This window comes from Pantherophis guttatus, chromosome 8 (assembly GCF_059756535.1).
Source record: "Pantherophis guttatus breed Tessera chromosome 8, ASM5975653v1, whole genome shotgun sequence".
NCBI lineage: Eukaryota > Metazoa > Chordata > Lepidosauria > Squamata > Colubridae > Pantherophis > Pantherophis guttatus.
Window position 1 is genome coordinate 9,216,641 of NC_142070.1, and position 21,375 is coordinate 9,238,015.

General features: G+C 43.6%; 1 protein-coding gene across 1 annotated transcript in view; it reads left to right on the forward strand.

Moving 5' to 3' along the window:
• FRAS1 (Fraser extracellular matrix complex subunit 1) overlaps positions 1–21,375 on the forward strand; it is a 447,420-nt gene that overhangs the window by 236,913 nt on the left and 189,132 nt on the right. Inside the window, exons 19-20 of the mRNA XM_060687010.2 lie at positions 3,358–3,501; positions 14,900–15,055. Coding sequence (XP_060542993.2) covers positions 3,358–3,501; positions 14,900–15,055 — 300 coding nt within the window. The remainder of the gene's footprint in view (positions 1–3,357; positions 3,502–14,899; positions 15,056–21,375) is intronic.

Genomic DNA, 21,375 nt, shown 5'->3' on the forward strand with positions numbered 1-21,375 from the left:
AGCATGTTAGCGATTTAATGACCGCAACGATTCATTTAATTACGGCAATTCCTGATTCATTAATTAAGGGACGTAAAATGGGGCACAACTCGCTTAACAACGGTCTCGCTTAGCAATGCAAATTTTGGGCGCAGTTGTGTTCGTAAGTCGAGGACTGCCCGTAATTAGGGCCCAGGTCTGTAGTTTACTAGGTCTAGCTTAGGGGTGTGAAACTCAAGGCCCGCGGGCTGAATCTACCCTGCGAGGTGCTTAGATCTGCCTGTGGAGCCGCCATGGGGGAAAACAGCAAAGGCCCAGCCTGCGATGCCTCTACCAGTGAAAACGGAGCTCGGGAGGGACGAGCCCCGTTTTTGCTGGCAGAGGATTGCAGGAGGCTCTTACAGCTGAAAACGGAGCTCGGGAGCCCGTTTTCGCTGGCAGAGCTTTCTGCCCACCACAGGTGCCCCCGACATGAGTGATGTCAAGATGGCCACGCCCCTGGCCACGCCCCCTCCTCCCCCGAAGGTCAAACACAATCCTGATGCGGCGCTCAATGAAATTAGATCAAGATGTTAGAATATTTTTAAAATTTTTAAAATTTGTGTCTTTGATTTTTATGTTAAAAGATGTAAGGGAGGGAATTAAGTTAGATAGAATTTTGATTTTTTTTTAAATTTGATTTATATGCCGCCCTTCTCCAGAGACTCAGGGCGGCTTACAAGGCGTTAAGCAATAGCCTTCATACTTTTGTATATTTATACAAAGTCAGCTTATTGCCCCCACAAACTGGGTCCTCAATTTACCTACCTTAGAAAGGATGGAAGGCTGAGTCAAGCTTGAGCCTGGTGAGATTTGAACTTACAGTAATTGCAGACAGCTGGTGTTAATCACAATGCTATCAGTCTGCTGAGCCAACAGGTCCTGATTGATAATTGGATATAAAAAATGAGTAGAGTTTATTTGGAAATTAAGGTTTTGGTGATAGAATAGACTGGTTTAGAAGAAGAGGTTAGAATTTGTGTTAAAAATTTGAGTTTTGATTTTTAATTTTAAAAGATGTAACAGGGAAATTGGGAATAGAGCTTGTTAAAGGAATGTAAGCGATTGTACCTATCTATGACTGGATCAAGACTTAGTTCTTAAAAGATTTATTTTATGTTTATGTTTGGAAAAAACAATAAAAAATATTTTCAAAAAAAAAAATGAAATGGAGTCTGACATCCCTGATCTAGCCAAATCCGCTTTCCTTTTTACCCCTCGTTTCGCAGAGTTAAATTTCCATGGGCTGGATTTTTAATAAAATATTCAGATATTATTCAAAGGCGTAAGGAAAATAATTCCTGGCAGAGCACAATTCCTGATCAATTCCTGATCATGAGATCATGCAACAGTGAAGGAACAATTCAAAGCAATGCATGAGAAAGGAGGTATTTTGGCTCCATTTAGCCCAGACGATCTAATTCATTTTCAAAAATGAATCTGATTTCTTCTCCCCTCCTGGGATGAATAAAGGTTGGCCTGCTTTGTCCCTTTTGTTATTTGTCCTGCTGCACAACCCCTGGGAGCACAAAACAATAACAACCCAAAATACAATCTGCATTGAGATTGCTTTTCCAGGCGTGCACAGTCCCTCTTTTTTACACACAGAGCCTCTGTTGTCTTCAAGCATGAAGTGTAATTAGCGTTGATAGATTGCGTTTGTATCCCGAGCTCCGTTGTAGAAAATTCCCAACTAAGGGAAACATCTTCAAAGATAGTTATTATTATTATTTTTTAAAGATAGATTTGTGAGAACTGAACCTGTCTCTGGAGATTCTCAGCCATCCCAGGTCAAGGTGCTTTTTATTAAGAGGCAACTGGATTTTTTTCTTTGAAGACATTTCGCTTCTCACCCAAGAAGCTTCTTCAGCTCTGACTGGATCTGTGGTGGGAGTCAATTTTTTTACTACCGGTTCTGTGAGCATGGCTTGGTGGGCGTGGCGTGGCTTGGTGGGCGTGGCTTGGTGGGCCTGGCAGGGAAAGGATACTATAAAATTTCCATTCCCACCCCCTTCCAGGGGAAGGTTACTGCAAAGTCCCCATTTCCTCCCTATCAGCTGGGACTGCGGAGGCAGAGAATAGATGGGGGCGGGGCCAGTCAGAGGTGGTACAGTATTTACCGGTTCTCCATACTACTCAAAATGTCTGCTACGGGTTCTCCAGAACTGGTCAGAACCTGCTGAAACCCACCTCTGGCCTGGATGATAGGAAATGGAAGGGTTTATACTCCTTGCAGATAACTGACCATTTGCGTTCTTTGTATAAATCCTTCCGTTCCCCACCATCCAGTCAGAGCTGAAGAAGTTTCTTGGATGAGAAGTGAAATGTCTTCAAAGAAAAAACAGAAAGTCCAGTGGCTTCTTGAGAAAGCACCTTTGGGACAACCAAACATTCACATAGCCATATTCTCAGCAATGATCCAACTAAGGCCAGGGACAACTCGTTGTGTTGCCGTAGGACAATTCAACCAACACAAAAGTTGAATTAATTTCGACGGAACCCTGGCCAATAATAATAAAAGAAAGTCAACCCAGAAATACAAGAGTTACAATAATTTTGACGAAAACGTGGTCCCCGATAATAAAAGTACCTGAATGAAGCAATTAATACAGTGTTGAATTGTCCTGCAGTCAGTTCTCCTGTGGCGAGCCAGCCAGGGCGAGTTGATCATGGCAAGTTGGCCATGGTGAGTTGGCCATGGCAAATTGGTCACAGCAAGTTGTCCTAGACCCAACTAATGCAGGTTTCTCCAATCTTGGCAACTTTAAGATTTTGTGGACTTCCAACTCCCAGAATTCCCCAGCCAGCATGGTGTCAGGTTTCGATGCTATCTCAAAATAAATGAATTTCCAGACTGCCGATCTTTGAGGAAATTTTCTCTTTATTGAGCATAGTGATCTGTCCCTGGCTCTTTCGCGGTCAGCACTGACCTTTGCCCCCCAAGCCCTCCCTTTCCGATCCCCAATTCTCTGCGTCTCATTGGCTATCTTCCAAGCCACTCTCCTCATCCCATCTCCGTCAGATCACAGGAATGTCCCCCCTCCTCCCATCTCCAAGGAGACAGAATCTTCAAAGGAATTAAGTTGACACATGGTTTACCTGAGGAATTCTGGGAGTTGAAGTCCACAGGTCTTAAAGTTGCCAAGTTTGGAGATCCTTGAGCTAAAGGAAACATCTCTTTTAAAAAAATAAATAAATTTGTGACAAATACCCAAGCATGCATTTTTAGCCAAGTTCTGGAGCCTACAAAGTCAGAATGTTGCTTTTGATCAAAGCGATTGGCTTCTGTCGCCGACTTCTTTCTTCCTCTTACTTTCTCCCGCTCTCTGTCTCTCCCAGCCTGCCATCCTTCTTGCAAGACGTGCAGCGGGGCTGAGGATGATGAATGCACAGCTTGTCACCCCCACGCCTCTTTCCTCAACGGAAGATGCAGAACTCCCTGCAAGAGAGAGCAATACCTCAATCTGGTAGGATACTGTGCGGGTAAGTGCACGAGAAAGATTAAACCGCTCGCGGCACAATTTATTATTTGGCTCTGCCACATTTGTAACCCTGCCTTTCCACTCTCCCGAGGAGTTCACGAATAATGCAATTCTGTCTTCATTCTGAATGGAATTCGTGGGAAGTTGCTGCTTTGTTTATGGCTGCGTTTGAGCCAAAATGCAGATTTGTATCCTGGGCTGCCGGCTGCCACTGTAATGCTTGCTTGTGTTTTGCTACATTATGGTGACAGACTGCTATAGATCCTGGGCAATGATGGGTTGCTACCGGTTCACAAATGGGTGTTTGTTTTCTTGGCATTGGCTGTTGCCTGGCATTCCCTGATGGCATTTCCCAGGCTCAAGGTTGACTCAGCCTTCCATCCTTCCGAGGTGGGTAAAATGAGGAGCCAGATCTCTCTCTGATTCTGGACTCCGTGTGGCTTTGCCAAGTAGGTCTTTGGCAGAGTGTCAAGCGAGATAAAGGTTGGTGACTATCCCGAAGGACTTCTTCCAACTAATTGGAACTCAGCTGTGAATGAACGTAATTCACAGCTGTTGCAATAAAAGAGGTTTTTGGGACTACTCGTGTGTTTTAATGACTCAGGAAGCCTAGGTCACAACAGCTATTGCTAAAAGAACAGCCTTCTCCAAGCTGGTGCTTCCTATGTTGGTTGGAGTTGCAGCTCCAATCTTCCCAGTCAGGGAAGGAAGGAAACCAGATTGGGGAGGAGTTGGCTGGATGAATGCAACATGGAGTATTTAGGTGCATGGAGTATTTAGTTGTGTGCTTTGAGCTCTCTTTAACCAAAAGAGATATGCTGGCCATGAACCAAAACCATCTTCAACACATTTCCTTTATGTGATCTGAATCACATTTCCACCTACTTCCCGGCATTTTTGCAATTTAAAATGTTCTGGTGTTTGCTTTTGGTTACTCCTAATTTACTGGAATGTAGTAATTGCAGTGTTTAGCCATGGCAGATCTAAACTGCACACATTGCGTCCCGAGCTCCATTTTCACTGGCAGAGGCATCACGGGCCGGTCCTTTGCTGTTTCCAGGGCGGCCCCGCGGGCCAGATCCAAGCATTCTGTGGGCCGGATCTCGTTCCCGATCCTTGAGTTTAACACCCCTGTCTTAGTGTTTGAACACCTTTTGAAAGTTGTCCTGTCAATCTCTCTTTAAGTATGATTAATGATTTGGCAGCAAGTAACTATCATATAAACTTCGTACAACTTCAGATATTATAATATGGATCCCCCCCCAGCCCCACCTGGGCCTCCACAGGCGCCCCTGGCCATGAGCAATGTCGAGCTGGTCACGCCCACCTTGGCCACACCCACACAGGTCCCTCGAGGTTAACTATACGCCTGATGCGGCCTTCAATGAAATCGAGTTTGACACCCCTGTTATAATACATGTATCAATTTTCCTGAACCAAGAGCTTCTCCAAATGTTTTGAAATAAAACTTTGAAAATATTCATGCCGAATCATATTGTCTGGGAAGGGAAAAATATCCACAGGATGGGTTGAGTAGGAAGTTGACGTAAATACTACTGTACTGAATGTTAACGCTCCTGTATGAGGAAATTTCAGTTTCTAATGTATTTTTATAACTGTCACTCAGTCTGTCATTGATGCTTGTTTAATACAGAATTTTCCTTTCCAACCCTGGAGGCAAACATTGGAGATTGCTTCTTCAAAGAAACTTCTTCTTCTTTTTTTTTGTACCTATAGATGAGAACGTTAAGTTTGCCAACTTCAGATTAATTGCAGCCAGAAAGCCACTGGCAAAAAAGGAAAGCGAAAAACATTTTAATTGTGAGGAGCTACACCAATTATTATCTTTCAGAGTGGGTAACGGCGTAAGTCAATTTAATTGGCAGGAAGGGAGTAATAGAAAAATAGTGCTATCTTTGGGAAGAATAACAGGCCCAAAATAAGGTCTTTTGAAAGGCATTATATAATTAGTTGAGTCCTTTTCTCTGCAGCCACTTCTACTTTGAGGTAATATAGCGGAGTTTTACATTGTCAGTAATCCTGTGAGGTTTGTCTGAAAGAATTATTTCTACCTTTCTTTTCTCCCCCTGTGATTTTTTTTCTTCTTTCTTTCCCATTTTGAGAATCCAGATTCGCTGTTGTAACAGTTTGGCAAATGCAGAGAGAAGCTGCTTTGAAATGTTCTTGTATTGTTGAGCAGTGAGCCACATATAAACTGGATTGTCAGTTTTTACGTGTCTTTCCTAGTCAGTTTCACTCACCTAATTTACAGGTAGTGCTCAACTTAAAACACTTTGTCCAGTGACCTTTCAAAGTCACTGAGAATGGGACTGATGGCCATTGTTTCACACTTACAACCATGGCAGCATCCGCATGGTCACATGATCAAAATTCAGACGCTTCGTAGCTGATCCTAATTTATGACAAGTGCAGCGTCTTGGGATCATGTGATTCCCCTTTTGCGGCCTTCCAACCACAAACTCGTTGGGGAAGTCAGATTCACTTAATAACCGTGTTATTAACTTAACAAATGCAATGATTCACTTAATCACAATGGCAGGAAAGGTCGTAAAATGGGACAAAGTTCACTTAACAACTGTCTCGCTTGACGACAGAAATTTGGGGCTCAATGGTGATCATAAGTCGAGAACTAGAAATATCACCCAGGGGGCTTCGGTAGTTAAAGGCAGGGGTGAAATCCAGCAGGTTCTGGAGAACTGGTAGCAGAAATTTTGAGTAGTTCGGAGAACCGGTAGTGGAAATTTTCATATCGTCACCGCTACCGGCTCGGCCGAACCGGGAGGAACCCACCACTGCTGATGACACAGATAAATCTCTAGGTGACCTTAATGACTGGCTAAAAGGATGCAAATGTCCAGCTGTCTGCAAGGAGTACAAATCCTTCCATTCCTCTCTAATCCAGTCAGAGCTGAAGAAGCTTCTTGCAGGAGAAGCGAAACGTCTTCAAAGAAAAACCAGAAAGTCCAGGTGCCTCTTGAAAAAAAAGCACCTTTGGGACAAAAAGGATAGAAGGGTTAAGTTCTAGCCACAAAGGAGACATCAAAACAGCGTATTTGGACAGCAGTATTGTGCCTCTTCCTCCAGACTGCCGTCATTTCCCTGGTAATTTTCTGACTCACCGTAATGAGGATGCATTTGGTGTCCAATATCCCTTCGCGTGCACTGCATACAAAAGACTTTTTGTGAAACCTATTTTCCCCGTAAAATCTTTTGAACCATCTTGGTTCAGGAGACGGTCAGGAGCCCTTGGCTAATGGGCTGCTGAAAGTAGCAACTGTCAGTCTTCCCCTAGTAATAAATTCCGTTCTTGGTGGTGGTAGGTGAGTCTTGGGCATGTTTAGAATTAGAATTAGAACAGAACAGAACAGAACAGAACAGAACTGAACTGAACTGAACTGAACTGAACTGAACTGAACCATGGCTGAACCATGGCTGAACCATGGCTTAGGGCCTGGTTATTTATGGGACCGCCTGCTGCCGCAAACGGCCTCCCACCGGCCGGTACGCTCTCACAGAGAGGAACTCCTCCGGGTGCCGTCGGCCAAACAATGTCGGCTGGCGGCCCCCAGGGGGAAAGCCTTCTCTGTGGGGGCACCTACTATCTGGAACGAGCTCCCCCTGGAGATACGGAGGATCCCGGATCTATGCATCTTCCGCCGCGCTCTTAAGACCTTTTTATTTCACCAGGCTGGTCTGGCCTAACCTTTCCCATTCTTTTTTAATGTAAATTTTAATGTAAATTTTAATTTGTTCTTAACCTGGGGTTTTAAATTTGTCTTGGGCTAAATTGATTTAATTCGATTTTACTTCTGCTCTTAATTTTTATATTCTATGAGTTTTATTCTGTGCCTGTTCACCGCCCTGAGTCCTTCGGGAGTAGGGTGGTATACAAATTAAATAAAATGAAAATGAAATGAAAATGAACTGAATTCTTTATTGGCCAAGTATGATTGGATACACAAGGAATTTGTCTTTGGTGCATACCAGAGGTGGGTTTCAGCAGGTTCTGACCAGTTCTGGAGAACCGGTAGCGGAAATTTTGACTAATTCGGAGAACCAGTACTGAAAAGTCTGCCCACATCTGTTCTCTGCCTCCCGAGTCCCAGCTGATCAGGAGGAAATGGGGATTTTGCAGTAACCTTCCCCTGGATTGGGGAGGGAATGGAGATTTTACATTATCCTTCCTCTACCACGCCCACCAAGCCATGCCATGCCCACCAAGCCACCCCCACAGAACCGGTAGTAAAACATTTTGACACCCACCACTGGTGCATACGCTCTCAGTGTACATAAAAGAAAAGATACATTCGTCAAGAATCATAAGGTACAATACTTAATGATAGCCATAGGGTACAAATAAGCAATCAATCATATTTGGAAACAGTCAATATAAATCTTAAGGATACCAGCAAAAAGGTTACAGTCATACAGTCATAAGTGGGAGGAGATGGGTGGTGGGAACGATGAGAAGATTAATAGTAGTGCAGACTTAGTAACTAGTTTGACAGTGTTGAGGGAATGATTTGTTTAGCAGAGTGATGGCGTTCAGGGAAAAAACTGTCCTTGTGTCTAGTTGTTCTGGTGTGCAGTGCTTTATAGCGTCGTTTTGAGGGTAGGAGTTGAAACAGTTTATGTCCAAGATGTGAGGGATCTGTAAATATTTTCACAGCCCTCTTTTTGACTCGTGCAGTATGCAGGTCCTCAATGGAAGGCAGGTTGGTAGCCATTGTTTTTTCATTTCATTCATTTTCACTGTTGCCAGACAACCATGTTCAACAGTTAGTAACAGTACTGGAGATACAATAGCACCACTTCATCATCGCTTTTTGATCTTTAAAAACATTTTACAGCTAGTCCTCGACTTACAACAGTTCCTTTAGTGACCGTTCAATGTTACATCGGCACTGAAAAGTGGCTTATGACCATTTTCACACGTAGGACCTCATAGTCCAGTATCTTCATAGTACACGTGATCAAAATTAAGACGCATGGAAATTGACTCATGTTTATGACCGTTGCAGTGTTCCGGGGTCATGTGATTCCCTTTTGCGACCTTCTGACCAGCAAAATCAAGCCGGTTTCACTTAACGACCGTGTTACTAATCTAACAACCGCAGTGATTGACTTAACAACGGTGGCAAGAAAGCTGGCACAATGGGGCAAAACTCACTTAACAGATGTCTCGCTTAGCAACAGAAATTTGGCGGGGGCTCAATGGTGGTCGCAAGTCGAGGACTATCTGTAATTTGTTGTGAGTTTCTCAAGAGTCGTTGAGATTTGGGCAGCATACAAGCTTCAGGAATTTTGGTTGGCTGTAGGCAGCCAGATGTTTAGAAGGGATTTGTTATTTTTGTCCATCTAACTGAGTTCTTCCCAAGGACCTGGGATAGCCAGGTGTTTTTAATATAAAAGGTTATTGTTGCAGAATGTAAGCTGTTCTAAGTAAAGCTGCTTTTTGCAAATTACTTTTTGCAAATTGCAAATTACAAATTATGTGGGACAGATGCAGGAGATCCAACTGGCATGCCTTCGTCTCTATTGTATGCAGTGTGTGTGTGTGAAAACAGATCTTTATAAGTAAATACCACGATGTAAAAAAGATGTTGAGACCCTAGAAAGAGTACAGAGAAGAGCAACAAAGATGATTAGGGGACTGGAGGCTAAAACATATAGAATAGAATAGAATAGAATAGAATAGAATAGAATAGAATAGAATAGAATAGAATAGAATAGAATAGAATAGAATAGAATTCTTTATTGGCCAAGTGTGATTGGACACACAAGGAAGTTGTCTTGGTGCATACACTCTCATGAAGATGCTGCCAGATTCCTTCGGACTTTTGGGTACTGTAGACCAGGGGTGTCAAACTCGATTGCAGTGAGGGCCGCATCAGGGTTGTATTTGACCTCGGGGCGGCCGGGTTGGGTGCAGCCAGCTCAACGGCACTTGTGTCAGAGCCACTTGTGGGGACCCGAGCGCTCTGCCAGTGAAAAAAGGCTACTGAGCTCCGTTTTCGGCTGCGACGGCCTCCTGCAACCCTCTGCCAGCGAAAATGGACCATGGGAGAATCGCAGGCGGATCTCGTGAGCTCCATTTTCGGCTGTGACCGCCTCCTGCAACCCTCTGCCAGTGAAAATGGACCATGGGAGAACCGTAGGCGGATCTCGTGAGCTCCGTTTTCGGCTTTGACCGCCTCCTGCAACCCTCTGCCAGTGAAAATGGAGCTTGGGAGAACCACATGCGGCCCTCCCAAGCTCCGTTTTTCGCTGCCAGAGGCACTGCAGGTCCGGTCCTTCGCTGTTTCCAGGGTAGCCCCGCGGGGCAGATCTAAGCACTGAGTCAGATCTGGCCCCCGGGCCTTGAGTTTGACACCCCTCCTATAGAGTCAAGTAATAGCTCTTCTACAGGATTTATTAAGAAGTTTCCCCCCTCCCCTTCAAACGGAAAACGTGGTTTCTTACAAAGTAAAATCATTCTTCCATGTCCTACATCGTGCGTGATACAGAACAGGCCTTGGCCTTCTTCTGTACGAAGTTCCTTTTAACACCCTTGAAAAAGTTGTCAGTACAAGCAATTACTAAAGGAAGATGCGTTGAAGCCGAAGCTGGACAACCCCATCTGTCAGGATGCTTTAAATTGACTTCCTTTATTGAGCAGGGGATTGGAGGTGAGAGCTAACTCGGTCCTTGCAATGTTGAGTCTGCGATGCTAATATTCGGGCCCCTGTTGGGCAACTGTCATGTTTTGAAGGGTAGTTCCAATCGGTGAAATGCCTCGGGCAAAGGGAAAATTTTGCTATCACTCTCCCGGCGAACTATTTCCTTACGCTTGTTAGAGAAGGAAGCAGGGAAGGATTTGATTCACTGAAACACAGCCTGATGGGAGAGGTGATAGAATTGCATTCAGGAATGGCGTGGCGTGGGGTGGCGTGGAATAGAATAGAATAGAATAGAAAATTAGAATAGAATACAATATAGAATAGAATAGAAAATTAGAATAGAATACAATATAGAATAGAATAGAAAATTAGAATAGAATACGATATAGAATAGAATAGAAAATTAGGATAGAATCAGGGGTAGGCTGCTGGGGGTTCGAAGGGATTTGGGAGATCCTCTAGCTAAGATTCTGCGCAGTTCGGAGAACCCCCAAATCCCACTCCTGGCTGGCCCTACCCACCCTTCCCTTCCCAGGAGTCCCCATGTGGCCCGTTTTGGATGCAGGTAAGTGTAGGGTGCGCGGGAAGGCTCAGGGAGGGCAGAAAACGGGCCTACTGGACGTTCAGCCCGTTTCTGGCCTCCAGAGGGCCTCCGGTGCCTGGGGAGGCCATTTTCGCCCACCCGGAGGCTCAAGGAAAGCCTCCGGAGCCCAGGGAGGGCAACCTCCCCCCTGCCCGCCGTGGTGCAGGAGGCTGACTAGGCCACGCCCACCATGGCCATGCCGACCCAGCAACCGGGCAGAGAACCCCTTGCTAAAATTTATGAAGCCCATCCCTGGATAGAATATAGTAGAAAATTAGATTAGAATAGAATATAGAATAGAAAATTAAAATGGAACAGCATAAAATAGAATATGAATAGAATAGAAGACTTGGCTGTTCAAGCAAATAGGCTGACTCTGATTCTGGGTTTTATTATTTATTATTTATTAGTTAATTTGGTTTAAAATGGGATTTTGTTGTACATGTTTTTAACTTGTGTTCGCCGCCCTGAGTCCTTCTGGAGAAGGGCGGCATATAAATACATGAAATAAATAAATAAATAAATACATAAACAAACAAACAAACAAACAAACAAATAAATAAATAAATAAATAAATAAATAAATAAATATGGAATAGAACATGAATAGAACAGAACAGAACAGAACAGAACAGAACAGAACAGAACAGAACAGAACAGAATAGAATAGAATAGAATAGAATAGAATAGAATAGAATAGAATTCTTTATTGGCCAAGTGTGATTGGACACAGAAGGAATTTGTCTCAATTGCATAACCTTTTGGTGTACATACAGTCAACAAGTGATAAATCCTGATCACAATCATAAAATATAATCATCACAAATCATAAGAAACAACAGTCAGTGATAGTCCTAGGATACTAAATAAGCAATCAACATGAATCATAATAGGATATTAAATAAAAGCAATCAACACAGATCATGAAATACAAACCGCAAAGTTATAGTAGTATAGCTTGCTTGTTTTCTTCCAGACGTTTCATTATTAGCACTGATGATGTTATCTAGTTTGGTAATGAAACATCTGGAAGAAAACAAGCAAGCTCAGAGGGCACCAAGGACCCCTCATGTCAACCTTGAGGTACAAATAGTCTCCTTTCTAAGTACAGTCATTAGAAACCAAGGAAAAAGGTAGCAGGAAAGATGAGAAGGATAATAGTAATACAGTCCTACTAGGTGGTTTGATAATCCAGGGCGTAAGAGAGTGTTGTGAGAATTAGTTGTTTAGCAGAGTGATGGCATGGGGGAAGGACTTGTCCTTGTGGCTAGTTGGTTTGGCATGCAATACCCCATAGCATTGTCTTGAGGGAAGAAGTTGAAATTGTTTATGTCCAGGATGTGAGAGATTCTGCGTAAGGTGAGACTAGAACTCACAAGTCTCCTGGTGATTGGCCCAAACTCTCCCAGCTGGTTTTTGTGCCTAAGGTAGGACTAGGGCCCGTTTCTGGACTTCTGGAACTTCCAGGAGGCCCGTTTTTCACCCTCCCCAGGCTCTGGAGGCTCCTAGAGCCTGTGGGAGGGTGAAAACGGCTTTCCCCAGGCTCCGGAGGCCCTTCCTCCGGAGGCCCTTCCTTCAGAGGTCTTCTGGAACTTCCGGGAGGCCTGTTTTTCACCACCCTCCCCCAAGCCTCTGTGTGGGAGCTGCACTTACCTGGCATCCAAACCGGGCCGCGTGGAGACTTCTGGGAGGGGCGGGGTGGACAGAGCCATCCAGTCCTTGCAACTATCGGTTCGGCGAACCAAATGTAAAATTAGCATCCGTTTGTAGCCTGGTGCTTTAACCACTAGGCGATAGTTGCTCTCATTGACTCAGTGACCCCTTCCAATTGTTATCTTATTTATGAGTAGACTCCCATTTCCTTTAGGATGCAGGTCAGTAAAAAGAGCTGTCCCTCTGGACCTGCAGCTCTGCCCAAAGTCCATGTGAACCCAACCCAGGGGTGAAATCCATCAGGTTCTGACAGGTTCTGGAGAACCGTTAGCAGAAATTTTGAGTAGTTCGGAGAACCGGTAGTGGAAATTTTGAGTAGTTTGGAGAACTGGTAGTGGAAATTTTGAGTAGTTCGGAGAACCGGTAGTAGAAATTTTGAGTAGTATGGAGAACCGGTAGTGGAAATTTTGAGTAGTTTGGAGAACTGGTAGTGGAAATTTTGAGTAGTTTGGAGAACTGGTAGTGGAAATTTTGAGTAGTATGGAGAACCGGTAGTGGAAATTTTGAGTAGTTTGGAGAACTGGTAGTGGAAATTTTGAGTAGTTCGGAGAACCGGTAGCAGAAATTTTGAGTAGTTTGGAGAACCGGTCGTGGAAATTTTGAGTAGTTTGGAGAACCGGCAAATACCACCTCTGACTAGCCCCAGAGTGAGGTGGGAATAGAGATTTTGCAATATCCTTCCTCTGGAGTGGAGAGGGAATGGAGATTTTGTAGTATCCTTCCCTTGCCACACCCACCAAGCCACGCCCACAGAACTGGTAGTAAAAAAATTTGGATTTCACCACTGACCCAACCTTGCTGTCACGTAGGAAAATCTTGAACAGCTGGTTATTGTGGCAGTCCCTGGGCCAGGACAATTTGTGAACATGCCTCTGAGATGTAAATATTTTAATTCCTTTTGTAGTTCTCCGATGGGACGTCTCGGGCTTTCGTTTTTATTAATATTTTATTTCAGATTAATATTTTATTCCTTTTTCTTGTTGTTTTTTTCCCCCCCTATGTGTTTAGTTTTCGGCTGCATTTTTCAGTTTGTAGGTGCTGCTTTAACTTGCTTTGCAAATTGGCAATTACCATAAAGCGACAGCAAACAATAATAATACAGGTGGTTCTTGATTTACAACGGTCCATTTAGTGACTGTTTGAAGTTATAACGGCACTGAAAAAAGTGACTTGGGACCAGTTTTCACACTTACAGCATCCCCATAGTCATGTGATCAAATTATAGATGCTGGGCAACTGTCTCATATTTATGATGGTGGCAGTGTCCCGAGGTCACGTGATCCCCTTTTATGACCTTCTGACAAGCAAAGTCAACGGGGAAGCCGGATTCACTTAACAACCATTTTACTCACTTAACAACTGCAGCGATTCACTTAACTATGGTGGCAAGAAAGGTCGTAAAATGGGGAAAAACTCACTTAACAAACGTTTGCCTTACCAACAGGAATTTTGCGCTCAATGTTGGTCGTAAGTCCAGGACTCCCTGTAGTCGCAAGTTAAGAACCATCTGTAGTGACAGTTGCTAACATTCTGTGTACCAACTAAATGAAAGAACCAACACCGTAGTCCAATGATTTGGGGTTACTCTAATAACCCAATGATGAGTAGTGTTTTGTTTTGTTTTTTGCAAGATTAGTTAATTAATTAATTGGCCAATTAATTAATGCATCAGAGAATTGTAAGGCTTGAAGGACCAAGTTAGGGACAGATCGTCATCAAGAAAATCTATCTCTGTGCTCATGAAGAGATAACATCAATTTAATGGCACCAGGTCAATCAATCAATCATAAATAAATGTATAGATTAGCTTAATTGATCAATCTTGCACAAATAGGCTAATTTTTCCACTGGCGTCTCTTTTTTAAAAAACTTATTATTAAAAGTTATTCAATGTTATTTTCTCATATACTGAGAGCTAGTTTGGTCTGGTGGTTAAGGCACTTGCCTACAAAGCAGGAGGTTGCGAGTTCAAGTCCTGCCTTAGCCATGAAAGAAGAAAGAAAGAAGAGAAAGAGAGAGAGAGAAGGGAGAAAGGAAGGAGGGAAAGGAAAAAAGAAAGGAAGGAGGAAGAAAGGAAGGAGGAAGGAAGGAAGGAGAGCAAAAGGAAGTTAAGGAAAGGAAAGAAGAAAGAAAGAGAGAGAAGGAAAAAAGGAAGGGAGGAAGAAAGGGAGGGAGGAGAGAAAGGAAGGAAGGAAAGGAAAGAAGAAAGAAGAGAAAGAGAGAGAAGGGAGAAAGGAAGGAAGGAGAAAGAGAAAGGAAGGAGGGAAAGGAAAGAAGGAAGAAAGAGAAAGAAGGAAGGAAGGAGAGAAAGAGAAAGAAAGAAAGAAAGAAAGGTCACAGTTACACCTTGATGATTCTGTTTTGACCAATCAGAAAGCTGGCTTGTTATGAACTGTACCAAACTTCCTGTCCTCTATGAACCAGGTTGCCATCCGCTTTGTGAATTGTGCGTGGCAGATCTCCACACCGACAGAGGAAGCACCTGTCTCAGGTGCCGTGACATCCATCACCTACTCCTGAAGGACCGCTGCGTGCCAGACTGCCCCGTGGGATTTTACCAACTCGGAGGAGAGTGTCAGAGTGAGTAACGCCTGAGAAAAAACAGGGGGCCCTAGCAGATGTCAACAGATTGGACGTGCCAATTAATTTCCCCATTAGATAAATTAATTTTTTTTTTAAACCTGTGGCACCTGCTGGCACGAAGCCTTAATGATAAGATTATTCATAGGGACATTAAAAAAATATTGCTGCGGTAGGTCAGATCAAAAGCCTGTCTAAGTCTGTGGAATTTCAAGAGACTTTCAGAAGCTAGATAGAAAGACATCCACAAGTTCTCAAGTGACCGATATCCAGAACCATCCACCCTCTGGATAGCATATCTAATCATCACGATGAATAGATGTTTATGTAAATGCTATTTTAAAGCTGTCCCGGATGATTTTTGTCTATCGGTGCTGCGTCTAATTGCTACGATTCCTCCCCCACATCACCTGATGTTCTTCCAATGCATTTGATAGCGACGGCCGTAATTGATATTAATATCGATGGCTGGGAAGGAGGAGTGGAGGAGAGGCCATCAACATCTGGATGGGCCAGGTGTTCGATAATATTAATTTGTTAGTCATTTACGATGTGGCGTTTGGTTTATTGCATCCGTTTCTCAATCGCTGCAGAGGATGGCGGACGGTTTCCATTACTGGATAAATCCTTAATAAAGTAGGATTCACACAGTAAGGTAGAAAGTATTATCAAGGGTTAAATATTATATTTATATATTTTCAAAACAATTACGAATATTATTTTTATATATCACAAAAAGATGAGCAAATTCTCTTGAGAAATGAGAAAATATCAACTGTAAAATGAAGCGATTGGAACAGCTTTACCCAACTTGGCCCTCAGATAATAATTCAAGTAGAAACATATACTGGGTATACTGTCTTTATTATATTCCAGGAATATAAGTGAGTCTAGTGGTAAAGGCACCAGCCTGGAAAACAGGAAGCAGTGAGTTATAGTCCCGCCTTAGGCATGAAAGCCAGGTGACTTTGGGCCAGAGATGAAATGCTATTGGTTCGCTCCGGTTCAGGCAAACTGGTAGTGATAAAAACTACTGGTTCGGGCGAATCGGTAGTAAAAAAATGCTTTAAAAAAGTAAAAAAAAGTTCTGAGGATCATGCGGCACAGCTGATTGTCAATCATGATTGTCAATTGTCAATCAGCTGTGCCGTGCAATCTTTTTTGTTACTTTTTTAAAGCATTTTTTTTACTATCTGTTCCGGCGAATCGGTAGTAAAAAATTGCTTTAAAAAAGTAAAAAAAAAAGAGTTGGCCATGCCCACCCAGTCACGTGACCCCCCCCCCCCAAACCACGCCCACAGAACCGGTAACAACAAATTTTACATTTCACCACTGCTTTGGGCCAATCACCACCAGCAGGTAGTGAGTTCTAGTCTCACCTTAGGCATGAAAAGTCAAGTGACTTTGGGCCAATCACCAGGAAACAATGAGTTCTAGTCCCGCCTTTGGCATGACAGCCAGATGACTTTGGGCCAATCACTGGGAAGCAGTGAGTCTAGTCCCACCTTAATCATAAAAGCCAGCTGGGTGACTGAGCCAATCACTAGATTGCAATGAGTTCTAGTCCAGTGGTGGGATTCAAATTTTTTTAGTACCGAATCTGTGGGGGTGGCTTGGTGGGCATGTCTTGGTGGGCGTGACAGGGGAAAGATACTGTAAAATCTCCATTCCCTCCCGATCAGCTGAGAGGCAGAGAATAGATGGGGGAGAGGTAGTATTTGTTGTGGCTCCGTTGCCTGAGCCTGGGCTATCGACAGATGCAGACTCTGAGAGTGAGGGAGAGGAGTTGGCAAGGCCTCCCTCTCCAGGACCCTCCTCTCTGGCAATGCCTCCGGAGGACACCGAAGGCCAAACGATAGGCTCAGAGCCAAGCACGTCCCCGCAGACACAGGTGGACAGCGATGAGGAAGATAAGTGCTGGCTGGACCCTCGACAGAGGCGCAGGGAGAAGCATGCACAGCAGAGGGGAAGGCGTGCCAGAGATTAGCTGAGTCACTGGACCACACCCCACAGGGTATAAATGTGGCTTTGGTGGCCGGTTCAGTTTGTGACGAGCAACAACTGGAAATACTCCATGATCTCTGCGTTACTGGACTTTGCCTGCTTTATCGGACTGCATTTGGATTAATCCTTGTATTATTGACACGCTGCCTGTTTTATCGGAATGCTGCAGTCTAATCTTTGTTTTGTGTGAGTAAAGTCTGAATTGGCAGCTAGCCACTAGGTTGCTGCCAGCTTTATCATCAAAGAGTTTTGTCGTGTGGCTTATTAACTCCGGGCCATTTGTGGGTGTGTGTGCGTGGTACATGCTGAGTACCATTTATGTTCTAGTCCTGCCTTAGGCATGAAAGCCAGCTGGGTGACTTTGGGCCAGTCCCTCTCTCTCAGTCCAATTCACCTCACAGGGTTGTTGTTGTGGGGAAAATAGGAGGGGGAAGGTATGTCGGATATGTTTGTTGCCTTGAGTTATTTATAAAAACAATAAAGGCGGGATACAAATAAATAAAGATAAAGAGGTGACTTTCTTCTTCCAAGACTTCCTCTTATCTCTCAGCATGTCCACTGACAGTTTGCATCCTTTGCCTTCCTATTAACCCATTCAATGAAGTCCAGTTGAACAGTTCCAGCCACGAACTGAGTCCTGCAAGCCTCCAAATGCATTGGGGGCTGCAGCCCACAGAATGTCTATTCTTGGGCCATTGTCACTGCGTTTTTGTATTTACCAGATGAGCTCTTATTTTTGGATTTTCAGACTTACCATAGCTTGCCTAGTTCTTATCTCTAAACTACTGCGCATGTCCACATTCTTTCTTTCTTCTAACTTCCTTTGTTCTCCGGCCAGGAGAGGCGGCCGGGAAAGCTTTGCCAAGATGTAATTAATTAGCTAGTAAGATGTTTTATTTTCTTTATAACAAATAAATGAGTTTTTCTTAGAAAATATATCTTTGGGTTTATTTTCTTAAAGTATACTTCAAGGGGAGGTCACGATCCATTCTCTAAATCAAGGTGCAATTACCCAAAGGCAGAATGGGATTAATTGCCACCCTGACAGCCATGTTGCCTGGGAATTCTGGATCCCGTAGTTGCAACAGAGCTAGAGGGAGTGAAACTGGAAAAATTTAGGCTGAAGATCACTCCTTCCATGTATAAATGGTTGCATCGGAGTGATGGGTAGTTCTCAACAGGTTGTCCTCAACTTACAACCGGCCACTTAGCAACTGTTCGAAGTTACGACAACAAGCCCTCCCCTACTTACAACACGGATTTGAAGTTTGGACGTCACCTCCCCCCCCTCTCCCAGATCACATTTATGGTTGCTTGCAGCATCCTGCGGGCCACACGACTATAATTTATAACATTTTGTCTGGAAATTTATTTCCGGTTTCCAGCAAACACTGCCTGCCCCATAGCGACCACTAAGTTCATTTAATGACTGCAGCCTTTGCTTTACGACTGCCATGTTTGCTTCACGAACGCTGCAAAAAAAAAAAAAAGGTTATAAAATCAGGTCGGTTACTCTTTATAACTCTCACGTTTTACAATCCTAATTGTGGTGTGCCATTACCATCGTAACTCGAGGACTACCCGTATAATAGGAGGAAGGATCATTAAGCATTTTCACTGCCTTGAGTTATTTCTAAAAATAAGAAAAGTAGGATAAAAATAAGTAAATAGATAAACATGCCTTAATTCAAGCAGGATCCAAGCACGCACCTGGGAAACTTGGCAGCGTTTTAAAGGAAGATAATTGAGAATCCGAAAGCTGCCATTATCTTTTCCTCTGTTTCTATTCTCACTGCCAGCAGAGATGATAGAGTGAATTGAGACATTCTAATCACGGATTGGGCACAAACTACATTTATAATGTTTTGGGTAAAACTGTAATTAATAATCATCCAATTAACCCAAGGTAATGTTAAAAGAGAACAAAAGCAGAGCCAGACAGAGTGGCTGCCCGTTCTGTAATCACAATAATTGTTATTGTTGATACATTTTGTGTTCTACCTTGTAAGGGAGCAAGATAATGGCACAGAGATGCACAGATAATAATAATAATAATAACTTTATTGTCATTGTATGTATATACACAGTATACCTATACAATGAAATTCACTTAACACTCAAAGACCAGGTCCAATACACATAACAATCTCCAAACACCACCTACAATCACAAATTCCCCACCCCTAAACCACCCAAGCATCCACACAACAGACCAAGTAATGCTGTCCAACAGCTCACTGATGGTGGCCCTTTAGTTCATTGTTGAGTGCAATTATAGCTCTGGGATAAAAACTGTTCAGAAAACGTGTGGTCCTAGTTTTAATTGTTCTGTATCTTCTGCCAGAAGGTAACAGTCCAATAAGATTGTAAGCAGGATGGGAAGAGTCCCTGAGAATGTTATGCAACTTTCTCAAACAGCAAGATGTGAAGATGTCGTCCAGGGCTGGTAGCTGGAGCCCGATAGTCTGTCAGGCCTGGAAGCCATCTTTTGTATTGGGCCTTCAGGCCTGCCACATTTACTGCTGTGGGAAGATTGGAGGGGGGAATTGTATGGAGCAGGGGTGATGTCTAGTCATAATAACAGTGGTGGGTTCCTCCCGGTTTGGTCCGGTTCGGCCGAGCCGGTAGCGGTGACAATATGACGTCACCGAACCAGTTCTCCCCCCTCCCAACCCCCCGCCCTCCCACCCCCCACCCCACATTATTCTAACCTTTTATTTGGTCCCACCCCCAATCTATTGCTGCCTCCTGAGTCCCAGCTGATGACTAGAGGGAAAAAAACTGTTTAAACTCTTGCCGCGGGACTTCAAAGGGCCGTCCTACAGCTGATCAGTGTTAAAAGCAAACAAATGAGTCGGTCGTAAGTGCGAGGACTGGTCATAAGTGCGAGGACCTTCCAGAAATGACTCTGACTAGCTAGCCATGCCCACCTAGTCACATGACCTCCAAGCCACACCCACAAAATAAGCCACGCCCACAGAACTGGTAGTAAAAAAATTTAGAACCCACCCCTGCATAATAACATTCCTTTCTCAGAAAGTCAAGGCCGTCTTGCCTTGCTCCTGGGAGGCTGGACCTGGGAGGCATCTCCAATTGGGATGGTGGTTCGATTGGACCATGTGATGGACTTGTGGGTGTTGGGCAGGGACTTGAACTTTTCTTTGGGTGGGAAAAATCTGGAAACTTTTAGATTCGGGTTTTCCCAGATGTGCCAATATGACATCTCTAATAAAATGTAGCTTTGAGGAAATTCAAACCTTGGAGTTTTCTTTCTTGGGGGTGTTATCTGGACTATCCAGATAACACCAGTCCAGTCAAGGACTATCTGACATAGTCCTTGACCTATGACCACAATAGAGTCCAAAATTTCTATTACTGAGACAGTTTTTGATCCATCCATCCATCCATCCAGAAAATTTATACAGCTGCCTATTTGTTCACAGCAACTCTAAGACAGTTTACAACAATAAATACACAATATTGCACCGTTTTACAAATTATTTTGCCACCATTGTTAAGTGAATCACTGCGATTGTTAAATTAGTCACAAGGTTGTTAAGTGAATCTGGCTTCCCCCATTCACTCTGCTTGTCAGAAGGTTGCAAAAGGGGATCACACGACTTTGGGGACACTGCAACCGTCATAAATATGAGTCAGTGGCCATGCATCTGAATTTGGATCACATGATCATGGGGAAGCTGCAACAGTTGTAAGTGTGAAAAATGGTCATATAAGTCACTTTTGTCAGTGCCGTCGTAACTTCGAACGGTCACTAAACAAACTGTTGTGAGTCGAGGACTACCTGGACTCATACAGTATGTCACAGAAGTGAGTACACCCCTCACATTTTGTAAATATTAACAAATATTTACAAAAGAGCAACCAAGTATGGTACAGGCAGTCATCGACATAAGAGCAGTTAGCTTTCAGTTACAATGACACTGAAAAAAGTGACTTATCATCATTTTTCACATTTATGACTGTTGCCCCATGCTCACATGATTAACACTGGGATGCTTGACACTCACTCATATTTACGATAATTTGCAGGGTCCCAGGGGCCATGCGATCACATTTCGCGACCTGAAAAGCGAAGTCAAGGGGGAAACCAGATTCACTTAACAACCGTGTTACTTGTTTAACAACTGCAGTGATTCACTGAACAACGGTGGCAAGAAAGGTCGTAAGATGGGGCAAAACTCAACTTAAGAAATGTCTCACTTAGCAACAGAAATGTCGGGCTCCATTGTGGCCGTAAGTTGAGGACTACCGACATTCATCATTCATATTATTCTCTTCGGATTCAGCCAAGTTGC